We start from the raw sequence: 20471 nt of genomic DNA, 5'->3' as shown, positions 1-20471 counted from the left end.
GCATAAAATTTGATATCTAGAAAGAAAATTTTTAACCAGTGCTATCTTTAAAAATCATTCCTATATACACTCCGGGGAGAAAGGAAATATGTATCCTAATATTATTTGGTAATTTAGTGGAAGAATATGAGTAGATACTAAGTTTTGGTTATTCTGGCTGTAGTATGGGGAATGTATTAACAAGAAAAGCTTCAATTCAGGAGGTCAAGAGATTATTGTTATTATTATTTTATTTTTTATTTTTATTTTTGAGACAGAGTCTTGCTGTGTCGCCCAGGCTGGAGTGCAGTGGTGTGATCTTGACTCATTGAAACCTCTGCCTCCTGGGTTCTAGCAACTCTTGTGTCTCAGCCTCCCGAGTAGCTGGGATTACAGGTACGTGCCATCACACCCAGCTGATTTTTGTATTTTAGTAGAGACAGGGTTTCACCAGGTTGGCCAGGATGGTGTCAAACTCCTGACCTCGTGATCCGCCTGCCTCAGCCTCCCAAAGTGCTGGGATTACAGGCCCGAGCCACCACACCTGGCCAAGAGATTATTATAACTCACATAATTAATGATAGGTGATAAAATGTTATTGGTGGCTGCTCAGATGGAGAGGAAAAGACGTGTTTGAGATTAAGGGAGAAAAATCAGTATTATTTCAGGATCAACGAAATACAGTACAGGGGTGGGGGGAGGAAGAATCTGAGATGACTTTTAGGATTTTTGTCATAGTTGTCTCGGTGAATGAAAAGAACATCACTGAAGGTACAGAATGCAGCAAAAAGGGAGATGTTTGTGAAGCAAGAGTGTAAGTTCAGTTTTAAAAACGTGAATAGGAGGAACTTTTGGAGTATCAACATAGAAAGGTACAACAGGTATTTGTAAATAAAATCTGAATTTCAGGAGAGATCAAAACCAGAAATACAGAGATTTTGGAATTATCAGCATAGCTATGTTTTTAAGTAATGTCTTTAGAAATGGTAATGTTTTCACGTTTGTAGAGTAATGTCTAGAATAAACTAAAACACATTCATAAAACATCTACTACATGCTTAGTGTTATAAAATTACCCTTAAGAGTTGAAATTAAAAAATACAAATTTACATGGTAAAAAATTCAGTAGGAATTTAAACTTGAAAGAACAACCTCCGTACCTCCCCACCTCCACTTCTAATCCCCAGGATTCACTATGCAGAGGTAATGGGTTTGAAAGGTTTTCTATAGATCATTCCTGAAGTTATTTATAAAGCAGGGCTGTCTAGTCTCATAACTGCAGGGAGCACCGTTCACATCAAGGACTGTAGAAAACGGCCACACCCGGGATGACACAGAGTGCCTGTCTTCCCATTCACATGTGGTGAGCAGATAAAAAGGACCACACACACACACAGACAGCCTTCCTTCTTCACCAACATGAATGGATTGCACTTTTTTTGCCTAACCAGGTAGTTATTCAAATTTCCATATGTGTACATAGGGCTTTACTCTTTTTTGGAAAAGTTTGCGTAATGTTATATTCTATTACTACATCATTATTTTTTAGCCAGTATTAGAGAAATATTCTGGTTGTTTCCAGATATTTTATTATTATTGACATTGGGCCATTGACTATCCTTTACATGTACCAGCATGAGAAACTGTTAAATATTAAAATTGTGTTTTGAAGATTCTTAGTATAACAGCAAATTAATGGCCCTAAGAAACATCAGTATTAACCTAGTATTTCTCATAATTACATATTAAAAAAAAAAGAAACTTTTTTGTTCCATAAATAGATACACATTTTTTGAAACTTATTTTCTTTTGACCTTGCATGCTAAAGCTGAGGTGTTAGAATTCATTGTATGAGTTTTGAAAACAGAAAGTCTGAGTTGCCATCTGAGTACCTACCAGCCATTTTACTTAGGAATGATTATAAAAAGTGATCGAACTTTTACTTGCATTCTTTTGTTAGTGGCTTTCACGGCTTACCATGCTCGAGTATCATATAAGTAGCCTCAACATTTTAGCCAAAATGATAGCCAATTATAGCCAACAGCACTAATTTTCCCTCTGATTCTACAAAATCAAGTTTTTTGTCTTGCAATGTAGATTGACACTGTCACAAGTGTATGTTTCTCCTCCTTTGTCTACTACTTTAACAGATTTTTCAAAAAATAATACATAAAAATCAGTACTATGATGTCCCTTCCCTCGATTCTACTTATTATTAAAGATAACCAAAAAGAGAGAGTTAGAAAACAGGCTGTATCAAGTAGCCTAAAGCCAAGGGACCCAAGGCAGAATGATTTTAAATTCAGACTAAGCCTGGGACTGGCAATAAGGGGGAAAAGGTCTAATTCAGAACACACCACGAAAAAGAGAGAGTGAGCGACCATAGGCTCATTTCTGCACTATCTGCTTGCTGTAAACTTAAACTGTATTGCAAACACAGACTATCAGGAAGCCGATGACTGCCACTTTCATCAAATCATAAAATGTCTGGGCCTTCAAGATATCAAAGCTGATGACTACCACTGTCTTAACATCGCACAAAGTCTTGGGAATACATGACTCATGAGACAAAATCTGTTACTAGATGTTCTAGATAGGTGTTATTTATAACACAAGTTAAAAAGAGAAGAGAACCTGATGACAATTTAAAGAATTCTAACTTCCTATATATATTTGTCACTGTATCTAATGGCAATTAGAGAGGGAAATGTTGACAGGTTTGATTTCTTATATAAACAGATTGCCAAATAAATTCTTTCTTAGGTTTTATAAAATATCACCAAGCAGGGATATCCCCGCTTACGAGGCCAGGGATTATTATGGTACAAACAATTCTATATTCCACATAGTGATATATAGTGCTTTCACCCAATTTGTACCATGAGTAGTACAAATTGGATTTCACAAATGGGATTGTGGACTTGTTTTGTATGTGTGTGTAGACTTTACGTAATCGTATAAACACTCATTCTTTCTACAAGACTTTCCAAATAACAGTATAATGCATGTAAAGTAACACAGAAGAACATGTGCATTCAGACAAGTCTGCCACCATTAACTTGCTATAGAGATCTAGCACTCTATTTACTTAACTGCTTCAAGTCCTCAGACCTTGTAATTAATGATAAATCAAGTCAAAATAACATTATTCCAAAGAGGGTGGTGAATTTATAATTTATGAAAAGTAGGAATGGGGAAATAATGTAGATTTCATTTTTAAATCAACTATGTAAATGCATTAGAAAGGTTGAAGAGAGGGGGTGGAAAGAATCTATTAGAAGGTCCTAGAAATGCACTTATTCCTGGCTTTTACTTATTAAGACTCTGACTAATAAATATTCATGTATCCTAATCCTACCCTTTATCTGGGTTAAACTTGTAAGAGGCAAATATGAAATAAATAAATCATTAGATACTGCCTGTCAGCGTGACTGCAGCACGCAATACTCTCCTTTGCACTGAGTTCTCCGAGTGCTTACGAGGCCTTGGGTTTGACCACAGAGCAAGGTTTGGCCACAATGCCAGGTGTTAGGGGCTGGTGCACCGTTATGGGCTGAGTTGTGCCCCCTTCAAATTCAAATCGTGAAGTCCTAACCCCCAGTACCTCAGAATGTGACTGTATTTGGAGTCTTTAAAGAGGTAATGAAGGTAAAATGAGGTCACTAGGGTAGGTCCTAATCCGTTATAACTGGTGTCATTAAAGGAAGAGATTAGGACACACACACACCGGAGAAAGATCAGATGAAGACACAGGGAGACGACGGCCATCTCCCAGCCAAGGAGAGAGGCCTCAGAAGGAACCACTCCTGCTGACACCTTGGTCTTACATTTCTGGCTTCCAGAAGTGTGAAGAAATAAATTTCTGTTTTTTAAGCTACCTAGTCTGCGGTACTTTGCTATGGCGGCCCTAGCAAACTAATACAAGGATTAACTGAGAACGATCACCACAGATTACTCTTCATCAGTTCAGACATGGCCACTCTTCATCCTTCTTTATACAGTTTTTAAAGACCCTATGAAGGAACGTCATAATCTGAACAAAATTATCAAAGTAAAGATGCTACAAAATCAATACTGATAAACCATATTCTGAACAATAGTTCACCTAAATGTATTGACAATAATCAAACTCATCCATCATAATCCATACATTTAGCTCACTAAAAAGAAAAAAAAACCCACAAAATCCTTCATGTCTTACTAATGTGTTCGATTCACATTTTAACAATGGGTAGCTCTTTAAATTTTTCCTTCCTCTCCCTTCTCTTTTTTAATAAATTGTACCGATTGTGTCTGCCATTAAGCTTCTTCATGAACTGGTCTATGAATATTTTTCCAAAAATGCAGTGTAGTAATTTGGGAAAATAATTTCTAAAAAAGTGGCTTTTGTCTCTGTGTCATAACCACTGCCATCCAGAGTGTGTACATTTCTCTTATTTAGTGCATTAACAAGTATCTGCATTATATGACTTCAATTAACCAATATGCACAATGGGATATGTATATAATAAGACACAGCATTGTTATTTTGTGTTTTTTTTTTACCCAACAGTAAGCGTACAGCGTAAAATTCAAGACTTGTTAGTATAGTAAACATAACTTGAAGGATAGTTATCAAAATATTGAAAGAAAGTGAATGCTGTACTAGCTTTAGTCATTTCTCCATTTTATCTATTTTTGTGACTCCGAGAAAATAACCATTGACTTTTATATTGCAGTATGCACTATGATAATTTTGCGTAATCACTTTTGTGAAATGAGCAATTAGAAATCCAAATAAACATTTCAGATTCACTTTTGGCTTTACAAATATTTCAATATACGTCTTTGGTATTTCTGAAATTAATTTAAAAAATAACTTGGAGGCATCATCATTCAATTTAATAGTTATTATTCAGGGATTAGTTAGAATTATATTTAATTATTAACACTGAAATAAGTACTACAGCACGTGGGATAATAAATACAGACAATTTTCAAGCATAGTGTAATTTATAACTGTGATACAATATTCGTTAACTTGGCAAGCTTACATTATTTAAAACATTTTCAAAAAGCATCACTCAATGCCAGAGTCCCCTTTGAACAAGTATAAATAAGTGGTAGAAAGATCTACACAAGGCTTTAGGCCAGATTTTCTCCCTTATGTATTCAATTTGGATGTGTTTACATCGAGGCTTGCTGTTTGGTCAGTTTTTCAGTGAGGAGCACTCTCTTCTAGATAATAAAATTTGATAACACAGCCATAAAATGTGAAAAATGCCACTATAGTAGTCCCATAAATGTAAAATTGCCGGTAGAGTTGGGGGATTTATACCTAGTGTTTGTCCCTTCACAGAGGCAAACATGCAAAAAGCCACTGTAATGACCCTTCAAAATCAGATAATATTCTGACAGCTCAGTTTCACTAACAAGAGAGTCCCGGGCAGAAGCCAGGGGGCCCAGGTGCGCTGTGTCACGCCAGCATTTAATGTAGTCTAATATCAGAGAGATGCTAGTGAGAGAAAATACTCAGAATAAAGTACAGATAATGGCACGGACAGCCACTCATTGCAAAATTACTTGTGCTCATCATGCTGTGAGCTTTGTATTAAATTCTTCTGTCAAGTGGTAGGAATCATAGGGAGAAGTACCTCAGAAAACCTTCCTTGCAACCTTGGATAAGGATCTATAATATTAGGCTTTCATATGATAATGGCAAACGATGCCCTTTTTGAAAAATTGCTGACTGGTAATGAAAGTCCTAATCAGATTTTGTTGCAGAGGACCAGGAGGTGGGGGAACTACGCCTGTAACATAGTTCCTTCCTCCACCCCTTTAGCAAATTTAGCAAACTTGACAAGAGCAGTGAGTCTGAGAGAATTTATCTTACATGAATTTCCAACAAAGCCCGTGGGGTTGTCTTATAAGATGAGAAGGTGGTGGTTTAATAAATGCTGGGCCACCTGAGGCACTTTCATTAAAGGCTTTCTCTAGACAAAATCACACTGTTTGCATTTTCGTCCTGTGCTCCCTCGAGAATGTGAACGTTACCTCTTCAGTGAGAGTGGATACTGTGATGTGAAGGCATGAAGAAAGATGATTTATCTTTTGGCGCCCCAAATAACTGTTTGTAACACCACTATCGTTAGAATTAACATTCAAACACATTTATTGTCTTCTATTTGAATGCAAAAATTGTAAAATAAAAAAATGAGGACACTCTGGAGGATTTATCACTAAATCTGACAAAGGTTAAACCTATGACATTACTTCAACTACCAACTTCAACTATAGTGATGTCCATTTGTTTGAAACTATAAAATAACTTTCAGAAACATTAAGGATCTACAAATGGTTTTGTTTTTTAAATAACAAGCTTATTAGAAAACTGCAAGGAAATGCTAGACAAAATATGTAAGTAGACTGCTTCTATAAGTAATATGAAGCTGATTGTTAATAAATTTTTAATGTAATTTCTAATGTCAGCGAACGCATTTTCTAGCCCTAGAGAGGCAGGGTAAATAGGCGAGATTCATAGACGTTTTCATCCGTGTCAATGGACTCACCATCTGTGTAGGCTTCTCTGCGCAGATGTCCTGGCTGGTGTTTTGGTTTCTTGGCTGGTCTGGTTTTCTGCATTACAGCAGCACTCATGTTGCTGTCTGTAGACACAGGGCTTGTGGGCCTAGGGCACTGAGACGCATGGAAATGTCGACGGCCTAAGGAGGAAAAAAAAAAAAAAATCCAAGCCAAACTCATCAGTGAATTTTAATTACAACAGGAACAACAAAAAGAAAACATTAAAACTATAAACAGCCCTAATTTTTCTGAAAAGCAACAAAAAAAGCTTAAACAAACTCTTCTAGCAAATAATAGGCTTGCTGTCACTCTGCTATTTACTGGAGAAAATACCCTAAAAGCATTTTCTGCTTATTTCATTTGTTTTAAACCACAGTGCTGTTATTCTATAAAGTTCATGATACATATTTGTTAAAGGAAAGTATTCCAATTATTTTTGCAATTAGCTTCACTAAAACGTTATACTTAAACCAAACATAGCAATTAAATTTTTGCATAATATAGCCAATGTTTGTTGCTTTTTCAAAAGAAGAGCTAAAGTTCTTAAGAAATTCATGATCTAAGAAAAATGAACAGTACTAATGGCATTCGTATTTTAATTACACATATATTTATAGTATGCTTTGAAGACAGACTCGTGCGTTCTCTGCAGGTGGTCCGAAATTGATCTAGCTCACATATTCAGGTCTGCCAAAAATTACTTACATCCCTTTTCTGTCTCTAAATACTTGCAAGTTCTGGATACTTCAGGTGACCCCTCCAAGACTTCCTTTTTTTTTTGGTGGTGGAAGAGGTAGATGTTTGGTTTTGGAGAAACAATAATCCCAGGTACCAGTGGGAATTAAATTTATTAATTAGACACGGCGTATTTCAAAACTCCCACATTCTCTGGTGTCTTAAATAGATGCTGTATTACAACAGCTACAACATATTTAATCCATCATGACCATGGAGATCTATTGGTCCTATGTTTGACTTCCACTGTTTTGGTTCCTAGAAATTCCAGTCACCAATCCAGAACTTTCTATCGTACCACAAGTAACTTCAAATGGACCTAGACAACATGTCTTTTGGCTATAAACAGAAGCTACATATAGTGAAATCAACACATTTAAAGATGATAACTGAAGCATATTAAATGATAGACATTAATGCAGCCAAGTGAGAAGTAATGTGATTGGATATTCATTCACATTAACGTCAAGTCACAAGACAAGCACCAACACTCCCTGAAAAGAACACAGCAATAAGCAGAGGCCAATGCACGTTTCGTACATTAAAATTATGAGCTCAAGGAAAACCAGAAGTGCCACTAAATTACAATACAATAAAATATTAAATCAAACTCTGTCTAGCTGTGATGGAGACTATTACAATTAAAGTTACATATCCCTGAAAACAGAGCATTAGGGCTGAGACTGAAGCCATTATTCATTCTACTGTGTAAGGCCATCCACTGCTCACAGACCCTGAACTATAAGGTCGTTTACAGATGAATTTTCCACGCTATTTCCATGTTTTGTCCATTTAATAAACTGAGATATTTTCTCATGTATTCTCAAAGCAGTGGTTTGAGATGTTTAATTTCACCATTTTTTACAGAAGATTAAAAAATAAGGAGGAAATAAAAGCTGTACGTAAAGTTAGATGTTATTTATTAAGAAAGATAATTAGGTTTGCATAGTTTATTACATTCAGCAGCTACTAGAGGAATAAAAAACAATATTTGATTGAATGACATAAAATATAGGCCTGGCCAAAATAAATATATATTCTACAATAATAAGTTGAGAGATATTTTTCCTGTAACACATTCTTGATAAATAAAATATAGAGATGACTTTACAACGTGATTTACATTTTCTCTGAATCTATTCTACCCTGATAAAAAATAACGGCCAATCCAATATCTGAAAAGACCACGGAAAACTACCAATGTGGTAGTTATTAAACTAAGAAAAACAAAACGGTAAAACACCAGTAACCGATTTGTTGTGATGGTCTTTTCCTTCTCCGAAATGTCTCTCTTTCTTGCTGGTCATTTTTATTCTATTATTTAGATTTTCTTGGCTATCAAAAATACAAACACACAAAAATATGTATGGGAATGTATATATGAATTCTACAGAAATGCAAATCCTGGGATAAAAACGTCTTACAGTTAAATTCCTTTCTTTCTTGAACTATTTACTTTCTAAACAGGATTGGGAAGAGAAGGAGATAAGTAAAAATAAATTGTAACGTAAAGATTAATAAATGGTAATTACAAATGGGCTAGTAGCAATGAAAGGAAAAATATGAAAAGCACTTGGATTAGTTTGCTGTCCCAATTATTATATTTAAAATGTTTACTGTAAGTATGGAACGTTTATGCTTGAAAATGTATGCACATTACATATACCTTCATATCTTCCCAATTAATTTAAGGATAAAAAGCCCCTTTTCCAAAGGTCAAAGTGTTCCACTTGGATATTTATCTATTTCCCCTACCGAATTTTTATTTAAATAAGATAAGAGAACTCTCCCAATAAATTGGATTTTGGTGACGTTCTACACAAAAAAATTAGGGTATACATTAAAAAAAAACAAACTTCATTTAATTGACTGTATAAAGAAATTATATCTATTTGTGTAATATATATATTTGCTATGGCTATCCTAAAAATGAGGTAGCTTCCTATCACTCATATTATGTAAGATTTATTAAACAAAAATTAAACAGAAGATAATTTATAAAGCCTTGTCAAGGAAAAGGGAATAATCCAACTAAGTCATATTCTTGGACTGTCATTTCCTTAGGAAACTAAAAAAGAAACCAAACTGCACGAATAGCTGGTTTTCAAATAGGACATAAGATCACAGGAGAGAACCAGCAACACACATACATGCACTGAGTTTTCTTTCCCAGCTTGGTGAAAAGCGTTAGGACTCACCAGCAGCGTCCTGCACCTGCCGCCGGGCCACCTTCAGACCAGCATACTCTGCCGCTGCTGCAACTGCCTGGGCAAAGTCAGCGTCGGTGAAAAAGGAGCCGTCCGAAGAGCTAACACTGGAGCGCCCACTGGAAATGTTGTCCTCCTCGGAGGCTGAGCCCCAGCCGTTGATCATGGACCCCGTGACAGAGCTCTCCAGGTCCCCCACGCTGGAGGCAGGTGTCTGCTCAAGCCCACGTAACAAAAGCCTTCTGGTCTGCATCTTGGCTACTTCCATGTCGGCTTCGTCTTCTTCCTCTTCTGGTGCATCCGTATCCATATCTGAGACCAGGGGTCCTGAAATGTAGCCATAGGTGTGTGGAGGGGAAATCGGCCGTGGAGGTGGAGGAGGACTCACAGGCTGCCGTCTGTATGAAGGTGAAGAAATAGGTCTGGCTCAGCTTGGTATTTAAGACACGAAAGGGCAAACCCAAGAAATTCACAAGTATGCGGATTTGATCTTTCCTTCCTTTGAGCTCATATGTTCAGAAAAACAACGGAAAATCACGGGATATTTAAGTTTGATTTTACATTGAGTTGCTCTTCACAACCAGGGGCTCCGCTGGGTTACTTTCTGACTCAAGTTGGATAGAAATATAGTCAGTTATCGCTAAGCCTTCTTATGTTTTATCATTTGGATTTTGTTTAGTTAAAAAAGGAAGAGTAATACTTGTTTTGAAAACATACACATATGTATCTGCCCTGAAGCATTTCAAACATTACCCATAGTTTATCATTATTGAAGACAACTGACGTTCCTCCTGAAACAGTGTGCTCTAGAAACATCTGTTTCTTTCCTTTTTTTTTTTTTTATCACCTCTCCTACTTTTTCAAGCGAATGAAGTCATTCATCTTCATTATAAGGAGTAAAATTTCATAAGATTTAAAGAAGTACACATTCGGATATGACATAATTTCCTTTAGATTTCATTCTATTTAAAAAAAGCTATGGGAGCCAAGAGTAATTTTTCTCTGATTTATTTGCTATGAGTTTCATTAAAGATTATTAACTATTTTTAACCCTATTGCATTTATTGTTATCCTATCTTTTTAAAAAAATATTTAAAGGTATTTTTTCTTAAGTCCTGGAATTAGTTTAAGAACCAGAGTTGAGGACAAAATGAAGTACTCTCCCACAACATAGGTAAACAGTTACCAATTAATTGGTTTCAACCAACTCTGCAGACATGAAGAATAACAACAGCTAAAAGCCATCCTTCCACTAACACATTAGTGCTATGATCCACAGGGAATAGATGACTGAGAAGGTACAGCGCATTTTGACTTTAGTGGAAAGCAAGATTCATGGAAAGAAGTCATCCCCCTGGGAGAAGAATGCTGAGAGAATAACTCTTAAATTGAAAGAGTGCTTTCACAAAAGGAAGACACGGTGATTTCCAGTTGGAGGATTGCTTGGTCAGTGACTTGCTCAACAGTCCTAACACTCTCTAAGCAAGGTTAAGGAGATGGCATAATGGAGGACTTTCAGATGGAAAGGTCATTAAAACACCTCATCAAATTTTGCACTCCTGAGAAGGAAAGAGGATAGATTCTACACAAGCTGCCAAACTGAGCACCAGTGCTGGAGAGCAGCTGAGATTGGGGTCTAGGGTCAGCTGGTGACCGCCACAGCTTGGGAGGCTGGGAGAGATACAGCATGAATGCCATCAACTGGTAGTTTACCTGAAGATATGCATAAATCACTGAAGAACTGCAAATGCCTAGAGATGGTGCCCAGGATTGAGGCCTTCATCAGTGGGGTAAGTACATGTCAGCACCTCTCCTTTAGCAGCCTTAAGATACGCATAGAATAAGATGAGATAAGAAGAGTCTTCAGGGTTAACCAAGGAGGAGACCGGATCCTCATCTACATCTAGTTTGCCCTTTTCTCATTCCATCTTCCCCGTCTTAGCCCTAGGAATTTGCACCTGGCAGAGGCAGGTGGAGGGACGTATTTAAAAGCACACACGCTCACTTTCTCCATGCCACCACAGCCCCAGAAAGGGACATTTGGCAAAGGATGTCTGGGAATGCACAATTGAGGTTTTAAAATTAACAGAACTGACTGGGCATGGTGTCTCATGCCTGTAATCCCAGCACTTTGAGAGGCCGAGGTGGGTGGATCATCTGAGGTCAGGAGTTTGAGATCAGCCTGGCCAACATAGTGAAACCCCGTCTCCACTAAAAATATAAAAATTAGTCGGGCATGGTGGTGATGCACGCCTGTAATCCCAGCTACTCGGGAGGCTGAGGCAGGAGAATCACTTGAACCCGGAGGCAGAGGTTGCAGTGAGCCAAGATCACGCCACTGCACTCTAGCCTGAGTGACAGAGTGAGACTCTGTCTCAAAAAACAAAAACATTAATTACATTAAATTAAATTAACAGAACTAGATTTTAACAGCAAACAAACAAAACAAAACCCTATAGGATCTGGTCAAGATCTAAATAAAGTTAAAACCATGTAGGACCTGCCCCAAGATCTCTACCATAGAGGGAAAAATAATTTTGATATGGCACAGTTTTTAGGGTGGCATGAGAGTTTTTTGAAGAAAAACGTTTTCTGCTTTTTATCCCAATGAATTGAGACACTTTGACAAATCTGTTCAATACAAATGGAAAACATTAAAAATAAATGATTATTGAAAATACTGCAATTAACTCATTTAATGAGCACTTACTTTGTAGCTAAGCATATTTTACAAGATTTACTCATTTAATTCAGTAACTTTTTGAGTTACTTTTTAAATGATCATTTTACAGGGTAGGATATTGAAATTCAGAGGGATTAAGGGTCTTACCAAAGTTGCCACAGATCACAGGTATCAAATGTAGAATTTAAAATCAAATTTTATTTCCAAGGGCATGACCTTCCACACACATATATAAATGTAAATGTATTATATATATGTGTGTGTGTGTATACACAGAAGCTAGGAGAGATATGTGCCATATACAGATGTATTAAAAAACCAAGAAATAAAAGCTAATATATTACATTGAAAATATGCATATACACACACATATGTGTAATTATGTATTATTATGTGTATATATCTGTTACATATACACATAGCATTCTTTAATATAATGCATTATTTTTCATTTCTGGGTGGTTTTTAAAGTGTCTGTGTGTGGCACTAGGAGAAATATGAAAAATGTGCCAAAGCTGAAGTTATTTAAGAGATTAAAATGGATAATTGTTTCAATATGGAGTGTTATACACATAGGAGGAAAACCATTGTTTAATTTGGAATACAATAAAATACCACACTTAAAAGTTAATTTACAGTCTTTGTCAGCATACAAACCCAAAATACCACAAGAAACTTCTTCCTTTTTAAAGACATGTAAGACTTTTTAGCACAAAGGGGACTATTTTGACCATCAATAAAGAAAGATGCAGAATGGCCGACTTCACTATGAAAGGATGCCAGCATTGTTGTGTTTGGATAATTCACATTCTGTAGAGCAAAAACATCTTCATGTAAACAAAGGGCTGGCTTTTAACTACAACCACCCCTTACAAATGTTGAAGAAAGACAGAAAAATTTATTTAAACCATCTGTAAATAAGGCAAGCCCAGGGAATGTGTGATAAACATGTACAGTTGAAATATGTAATACATTCTATTGGAAAACAAAAAGCCATTTCAAGATGCTGCACTCAAGTGGGACTTGTCGCAAATGAACCTCAACCCTCTAGATTTCTCCCCAAGGGGTTTCAATGTCTTCTGAAATAATGTATAAGTATATGACTGTGTATCGTAACACTCTAGTCTCCTGCAAGAATGATGCCTTCATAAACATGTTCAAGAGAAAAGCGGAATGATGTCATTAATTTATCAAAGTAGGTGTTTATACCATTCACCACACAGCATTTACCAGGCAAAAGACAAAGGAGAAAAATGCATACCTTCGAGATTTTGTTTTAACACTGGTGTAGCTTCAATTTCTTGTACAAGTAACTATTACCTCAATTTATCTGTATTAATAAAACAAGTAAATCTATTCCATACATGAACATAATTTTCACTTTTCTAGAGGCTTTTACTATACTGCAATAAAGTTAAGTATATCAATCACTTTTTAAAACAATATATGTGAATAAGTTTAATTATATGATTTTCCAAGCAATTGTTTGAAAAAAAGAGAAGACAAATTCCTATTATGTTGATCACCTAGTTTACCCAGTTTTAGACAAAAATGGAATACCCTAGAAGTTCACTATAATGCCAAAGTTGAAATATTCATAATAATGCAGGTCTTTAATGTTTCTATAATTAGACTTGCAGAGTTACAATGGTTTAAGTTCAGTAATTTTATTAATGTATCACACTATCTGCACCCCTAATCAATAAATATAAATGTAATCAATGTATTTATTCTTTAAACATTTACTATGCGCCTACCATGCTAAAGACTGCTAGGATTATACCAAAAAGATCACAGGCAAACAGAGCTTAGGTGACATGCTTTATGCTTTATGACAGGTAAGGATCCAATTTTAAGGTAAACATACTTAATGTAAGCTATGTATCTGGCCACGGCAGACTGTATTCTGCAAAATGTCCATAGCAATATCTCCCCTTCCAAATGCTACTCTGAAATGAGAACTTGCCACTCTCCAACCAAGAGAGGTAGATGAGTTCAACACTCTTGAACCTGGATGGACTCTGTGATTGCTTTAATACAATGTGGCTGAAGCAAGGCTATGCACCAGTTCTAAATGTAGTTGTTAACTGGCCTGGCAACTTCCCCTTCCTGTCTTTTTGGATGCCAGCTGCCATGAAAGGGGTGCCATTACCCTGAGACTCCATGTTATGAGAAGTCCATACTATATGGTGAGATCTGGAGGATAAGACTCCACGTGGAAAGAGACAGAGGTCAAGGAGCACTGAGACATCAGACATAATGAGTGAAGAAACTAATTTGGAAGTAGATCTTCCATCCCCAGCCAAGCAGCCAAAGCCATATGGATTGGAGATGAATTGTCCAGCTGAATCCTTTCAGAATTCCTGAGTCATGGGATTGTGAATAAAACGATTAGATTACTTTAGGTCACTACATTTTGGAGTGGTTTGTTAGACAGCAATAGAAACAGGAACTTGAGCACTATGTTAGGAATTCAGCTACATGAAACAGATATCCATGTCTGAAGGGACTTTAGTCTAGTGGAGGAGACAAATAATTAAATATGCACTGACAGAGGATATACAGAGTGTTGTGGGAACACATAAATATGGCTCCTATCCCAAAGTTGGGACATCAGGGAAAGATTTACTGAGGAGGATCTGCCATTTAATCTTGGATCTAAAGGATACATAGGTGTTCGCTCCAAAAGGAGAGGAGAAAATGGTGTTCCAGGAAGATGGGAGAGCATGTCCAAAGATATTGAGGTGAGTGAGAATTGTGCTTATTCCGGGAATGAGAAGAAACTTAGAGTGAAGACATCACAGATACTGTGCGAGGAGCGGCAATGGGTAAGGACGGTAGGGCACACAGGGGTCAGATCACAAAGGGCTTTGATTGCTACATTAAGGAACCTTGCCTTTATCTTAAGAAAAATGGGAAGCCATTGAGAGATCTTAAGCAATGGAGAGACTTGATCAGTGTTGCAATTTAGGAAAATGCCTCTGCATAGTCTGCAGCAAGGAATGAGACTGAAGGAGGGGCACGGCTGAAGCAACAAGACCACTTAGCAGAACATTACTGTAATGCAGGTGAGAGAAAATGGCTGTCGTAACTCGGAAAGTGCATTTATGGCTGGAGATATGTGTATCACTCAGAATGATATTTAGGCAGTAAAAATCTACAGGAACAAGTAGTTGGATATATGGGTCTGAAGCTCCAGAAAGAGATTTGTAGAGAAATAGCTATCTATATCTATGAGTGTACCATTAGGGAAATGGCAGGATGATAAGAATCAGAAGTCATCTACTGATGGGGCAGGCATTAGAAAAGATCAAGGGATCAAGAGGAGACTTCATTCAAATACTTAAGATGGAAATCACAACATTGTATATAGTATCAAAAAGGCATATACAATTAAAATGGCCAATATTAAGAAACTGGTTAAATAGAGTTACATACTTTACACAAGTGTCTAAACAAAAAGCTAACAACATGCAAAAACGCTGTTCAGTGAAAAGAGTAGTTTATGAAATAATATTGGCATATCATAAATCCAAGCAATGTGAGTACAAGTACAGATGAAAGATTGAAAGGATCTTCACTGAGGTCTTCACAGTGATTTTCTGATTACATAGATCACTGGCACTTTTATATTTTCATTTTGTTTATATGTATTTTCAAAAATTTCTATAGTAAACATATAGAATATACATTAATCATAAAAAAGCACTTAAAGCACTTTTTAAAATGGGCTTTAACTTACTTTTTATTAGTGCCCAGTGTTATTTCCAGCAATGACCCTGGAAATAAAATCCATAATACCCTTACAGATTGAAAATCATACCTTTGAGAAAGGCTGAAAATAGTCAAATGATTATAAGTGCAGATAGTTCATGTATTATCCAATTACATGTATCTGCCTCAAGTTCTACAAGCATCCATTAGCCTAAAACGATAGACAGTAGGTCAACTCCAATTCTTCCACAGTATCCGATTCCATTCATCAAATACTTTACCGAAGAAAGCTCTGCAGAACTCAATGACATGAATGAGTTCTGCCTTCAAAGAACTTTTAATGTAAAAGGGAAAACAGAGATACAAACAGCAAATACTAATGCAACATGAAAACTGGTTAGTGTGGTAACAGGGATGGGAATAGACTTATGAAGAGTACAGAAAAGAGGGGTTGACTTTTGCCAGGCAGACAGAGGACGTGTCATTTGAACAGGGCTTTGAAAGATGAGGGGTGCTTACCATGCAATCAGGAAAGAGGATGTAGCAGATCTGGATGTTGATGAGTTTCAGGCAAATTTAGGAACTTTAAAACAGACTAATTAGAAAAAAAGTGTATGTAATGAAATTGGGGGGAAAGTAAATAAAAGGAAAAGGATGGTGAAAACCTTTAAATATTGGGTTAAACACTATACTTGACTCTGAATGGGGGAACATTACCAGATTTCTTGTGTGCAAATAAAAATATTGTGAGAATGAATAGAAAAACAGAGAGACGAAAAGTGGAGATCGGTTTAAGGATAAGGCAGATTTCATGGGACAGGGATGGAGGGCCTGCCCTAGCAAATGTAGGAATGGAAACTAAAGAGCAAAATCAAGGGCCATTTTGGATTGAAGTGACTTCATGAATAACTTCATTTGTAGAATGCTAGGAAAAAACTAAATAGTAGGATAACTAAGCTGATTTCAAAATGACAAAGGTACCGTTTATGCTTTTTGCCTATTCCCTCAGTCATTTTATTTTAAAACATTGGTCAAATAAATAATGGTTGAAAATTCTAAACAAGACAGCCATCAACGTAAAAGAAAAGACAAGTTTGCAGAGTCAAGTGCAAAGACAAAGAATTTGGATTTGGACACAGGGTGAAGTTCAAGTGGAAATACTGTGGCATTCAGGAAAAGGAATTAGGCTGGGTAAAGAAATTTGACAACCACCAGAATGTAAGAGTTGAACCAAGCTATGGGATGATAGCGTAAAGGTGAGGGCTGTAGGGCGCTAATATTTTTGAATACTTACCCTGCTTCAGATGCTTTACACACATTATCCATTGATTCTCACAGCAATTTATAAAATGGCCATCCTGGCAGAAAGCATAGGTATGATAACTGAGAGGCCTTCAGATTTGACTATTAGGAGGTTACTTTCAATGGACCGATCGAAGCAAAACACTCTAAGCCAGAACGCAGTGGGCTGAGGTGCGAATGTGAATCCGGAAGGCAGAAGGAGTTAAAATGAAGCGGGGGCGGAGCATGGAGCCAGAAGGGAGGCCAAGGACGACGAAGGCATGGAGGGAGTTGAGTTAACCATGAAGAGAAGGAGAATTGAATGAAGAGGAAGAGGCTGGACATTCCAGACAGATGAAGGAAAACTGATTTCTGTTTCTGTGGAAAGGAGGACATAAGGAATACAAAAGAAGAGCTGGCCAGAAAGAAAATAATTGGGTACCCTGAGAATAGAGACAGGAATGGTGAGGGAAACAGGTAACACAAGGCAACAAAATAAAAGAATTCTTAGGTATTTCAGAGCTAAATGGTCTCTTTTAGTCTCTCATTGGCTAAGAGTAGCACAGATGGTCTGTGACTTTAATATGGGAAAATGGTGCCTTATTTGCTCTCAATTTTCATATCATTTCATGGGTTAATAATATTCCTTTAAAATGTCTGACAATCCAACTTCCTCACTGCCAGATAGAAGAAAGCTTCACTACTTTCTTGTTTTTACAGTGTATGTAATTTGAATCTGGTAATAATCTCTTAACAACAGAAGAGCTGATAAACATTGCCAAATTCTGTTTTAATCTGCAGAGCAAAATTCAAGCCACAAAAATCAGAGTTTCTTACTCATTTGAGAATATCAAAGGAGCCTCTTCTGAGGCAAATAATATACTTAATTTCAAATGATATTAGGAATACAGAAAATAATATATATATATAATGTGTCAAGGGCAAAAAAACAGTATAAATACAATCATCAACAATGAGAGAAAAGCTAAAATGACGCAGTAACAGCTTTTATGTGGTAGAAATGACAAGTGAAGCTATTGTATATCACAAAAATGTATTGGTTGGGGATGCTCAATACATAGGTTTAAAAGAGTTTAAGCACACACACATACGCACACACACACATGCACACACACACACGCGCACACACACACACGCACACACACACACACACAAAAAATAATCTGACTAAAAAGCTCCAAACTCATATCTAAACCAAAATAAAGGTATCTGAAGTCAACACAAAAAGAATATGCCAAACTCATTCTTCTGTGACACTACAGTTATGAGGGAACACATTATTATGTAAACTTAATTTTAAAAGAAAGAGAAAATCTATTTTCTGCTGACCAAAGAAGTGACTTACTGATGCTAAAGGAAAACTAAAGTACAAAAACACCCACTGGCAATAGCGTGTTACAGAATTAGCAAACCATATTCATGATCTCCATGTGGTTATGAATGCAATTTTTATAAGTGGGTATTAATACATATTATTTTATGGTTGCAAGTTCACTAGGATCAATTAATCTAATGCAATGGTCAACAATATGACTTGATATGTTAATCACCTAGGTTTACCGTGGGATGATACTGCAAGGAAAGGCTTCTGAGACAAGGAAATTACTTCATGGGATGGCATTCAATAACTTCTACTGAGGAGTAGACATTATCTGATTTGTCAGCAAAGAAGGCTAGTGACAACGTACCTTCTGTCGGGTGGGTGCTGCATGTGGCCAGTCTCCTCTGGACAATCCTGTAACATGGGCTGCAGTTCTTCCTGTGGGGAGGGAGTCAGGGTGGCAGTGGACTGATGGCTGTAGGACACGGCAGCTGGAGAAGACGCTGCTCCCCGAACAGGCGGAGTGGGGCCTCGTTCATCTTCCTCTTCTTCTAATTCATCTTGTTGCAAATACATCCTTGCTGGTGGCACCGGACATGGCATTTCTTGGTCATAGCTAAAATAAATGATAAGGATGTGTAGACTTACTGCAGGTTATTCAAATCAACTATTTGGATAGTAATGAAATGTCACCTTTAAATTGTTTTTCAATTTTCATACTAAGGAGCTATTGTTGAAAAAGATTTTACCTCACAAGGTTTGTGAATTACTGCATAAACTATTTTTCTCTAAGAGATTGTAATTTACATTAGCATATTATAGGGTCTTAGAAGTCATACAATAAAAAAATCCACTTAACATGGCTTAATTTAGTACAACCCCAATTTTTTGGTATATTTTGTCCCTCCAATATGTTCTCTAAAAGACTCAAAGATGGTATTACAGAGGACCTGAAGACGAGTTGCTACATTTAGAGAAAAATTACCCTTGTTTTCTTTTTTTGAGATGGATTTTCGCTCTTGTTGCCCAGGCTGGAGTGCAATGGTGCAATCTCGGCTCAAAGCAACCTCCGCCTCCCAGGTTCAAATAATTCTTTTGGCTCAGCCTCCAGAGTAGCTGGGATTATAGGTGTGCATCACCACACCCAGTTAATTTTTGTATTTTTAATAGAGACGGGGTTTCTCCATGTTGGCCAGGCTGGTCTCGAACTCCTGACTTCAAGTGATCCACCTGCCTCAGCCTCCCAAAGTGCTGGGATTACAGGCATGAGCCACTGTGCCCAGCCAAGAAAAATTACTCTTAAAAATCCTTTCAGAGAAAGATATACTGGAGGTCAACCTATTTAGTCCAATACTACCCATTTTTTTTTGTCTCAAATTATAGTAGATCACTATTTCTTCAGTTGAACACAAAATGAAGTTGTTGGCTTGCATTTAGGATGGTGAGCGAAAAATACACATTCAACAATAAAATGCCCCGGTACTCCTCCGCTGGAGCTGGGTGGGAAGCACGATGCATCTGGGGAACAATCATGCCTTTCTCTCTTCTCTTATCCCAGGGCGTATGTTTATGGATTATAAGGGCAATGATGTACAACACTATATAAACTGGTTCTGTTACCCATTTCTCTTGTTCATTCTCTACCATCCACCTTGTTTACCTGAATTCCGGGAAGTTGATGCTCAAATAATGTTTCTTTGCATCTTTCTTTACTTTCCTAATCTCACTGTCTCCCTTTTTGCCTCTTTCTTTTGCTTCCTTTATTAGCAAACAGCTGAGCAACTTGCCTACTCATCCAGACTAGAAATGTGTTAGTCATCTTTGACTTCTTTCTTCTCCCTCAAACCACTCCCCAATTCATTTCTATTCTATCAATAAAAACTCTCTACAGTCTATTCTCTTACTTTTATTTCTTGTACGTGCTACTGCAACAATCTTTTAATTGGTCTCCTAGCCTCCAGTCACTCCA

General features: G+C 36.9%; 1 protein-coding gene across 3 annotated transcripts in view; it reads right to left on the bottom strand.

Annotated features, from left to right (window-relative positions):
• Nucleotides 1-20471, bottom strand: part of ROBO1 (roundabout, axon guidance receptor, homolog 1 (Drosophila)) — a 1186609-nt gene that overhangs the window by 10617 nt on the left and 1155521 nt on the right. For all 3 annotated transcript variants that reach the window (XM_011996534.1, XM_011996535.1, XM_011996536.1), the window contains 2 exons: nucleotides 9474-9880; nucleotides 6528-6680 (listed from right to left, as the gene is read on the bottom strand). In XM_011996534.1, coding sequence (XP_011851924.1) covers nucleotides 6528-6680; nucleotides 9474-9880 — 560 coding nt within the window. The remainder of the gene's footprint in view (nucleotides 1-6527; nucleotides 6681-9473; nucleotides 9881-20471) is intronic.

Source organism: Mandrillus leucophaeus, unplaced genomic scaffold, assembly GCF_000951045.1.
Source record: "Mandrillus leucophaeus isolate KB7577 unplaced genomic scaffold, Mleu.le_1.0 Scaffold519, whole genome shotgun sequence".
Classification (NCBI taxonomy): Eukaryota; Metazoa; Chordata; class Mammalia; order Primates; family Cercopithecidae; genus Mandrillus; species Mandrillus leucophaeus.
This window is presented reverse-complemented; position numbering and strand designations above follow the sequence as displayed.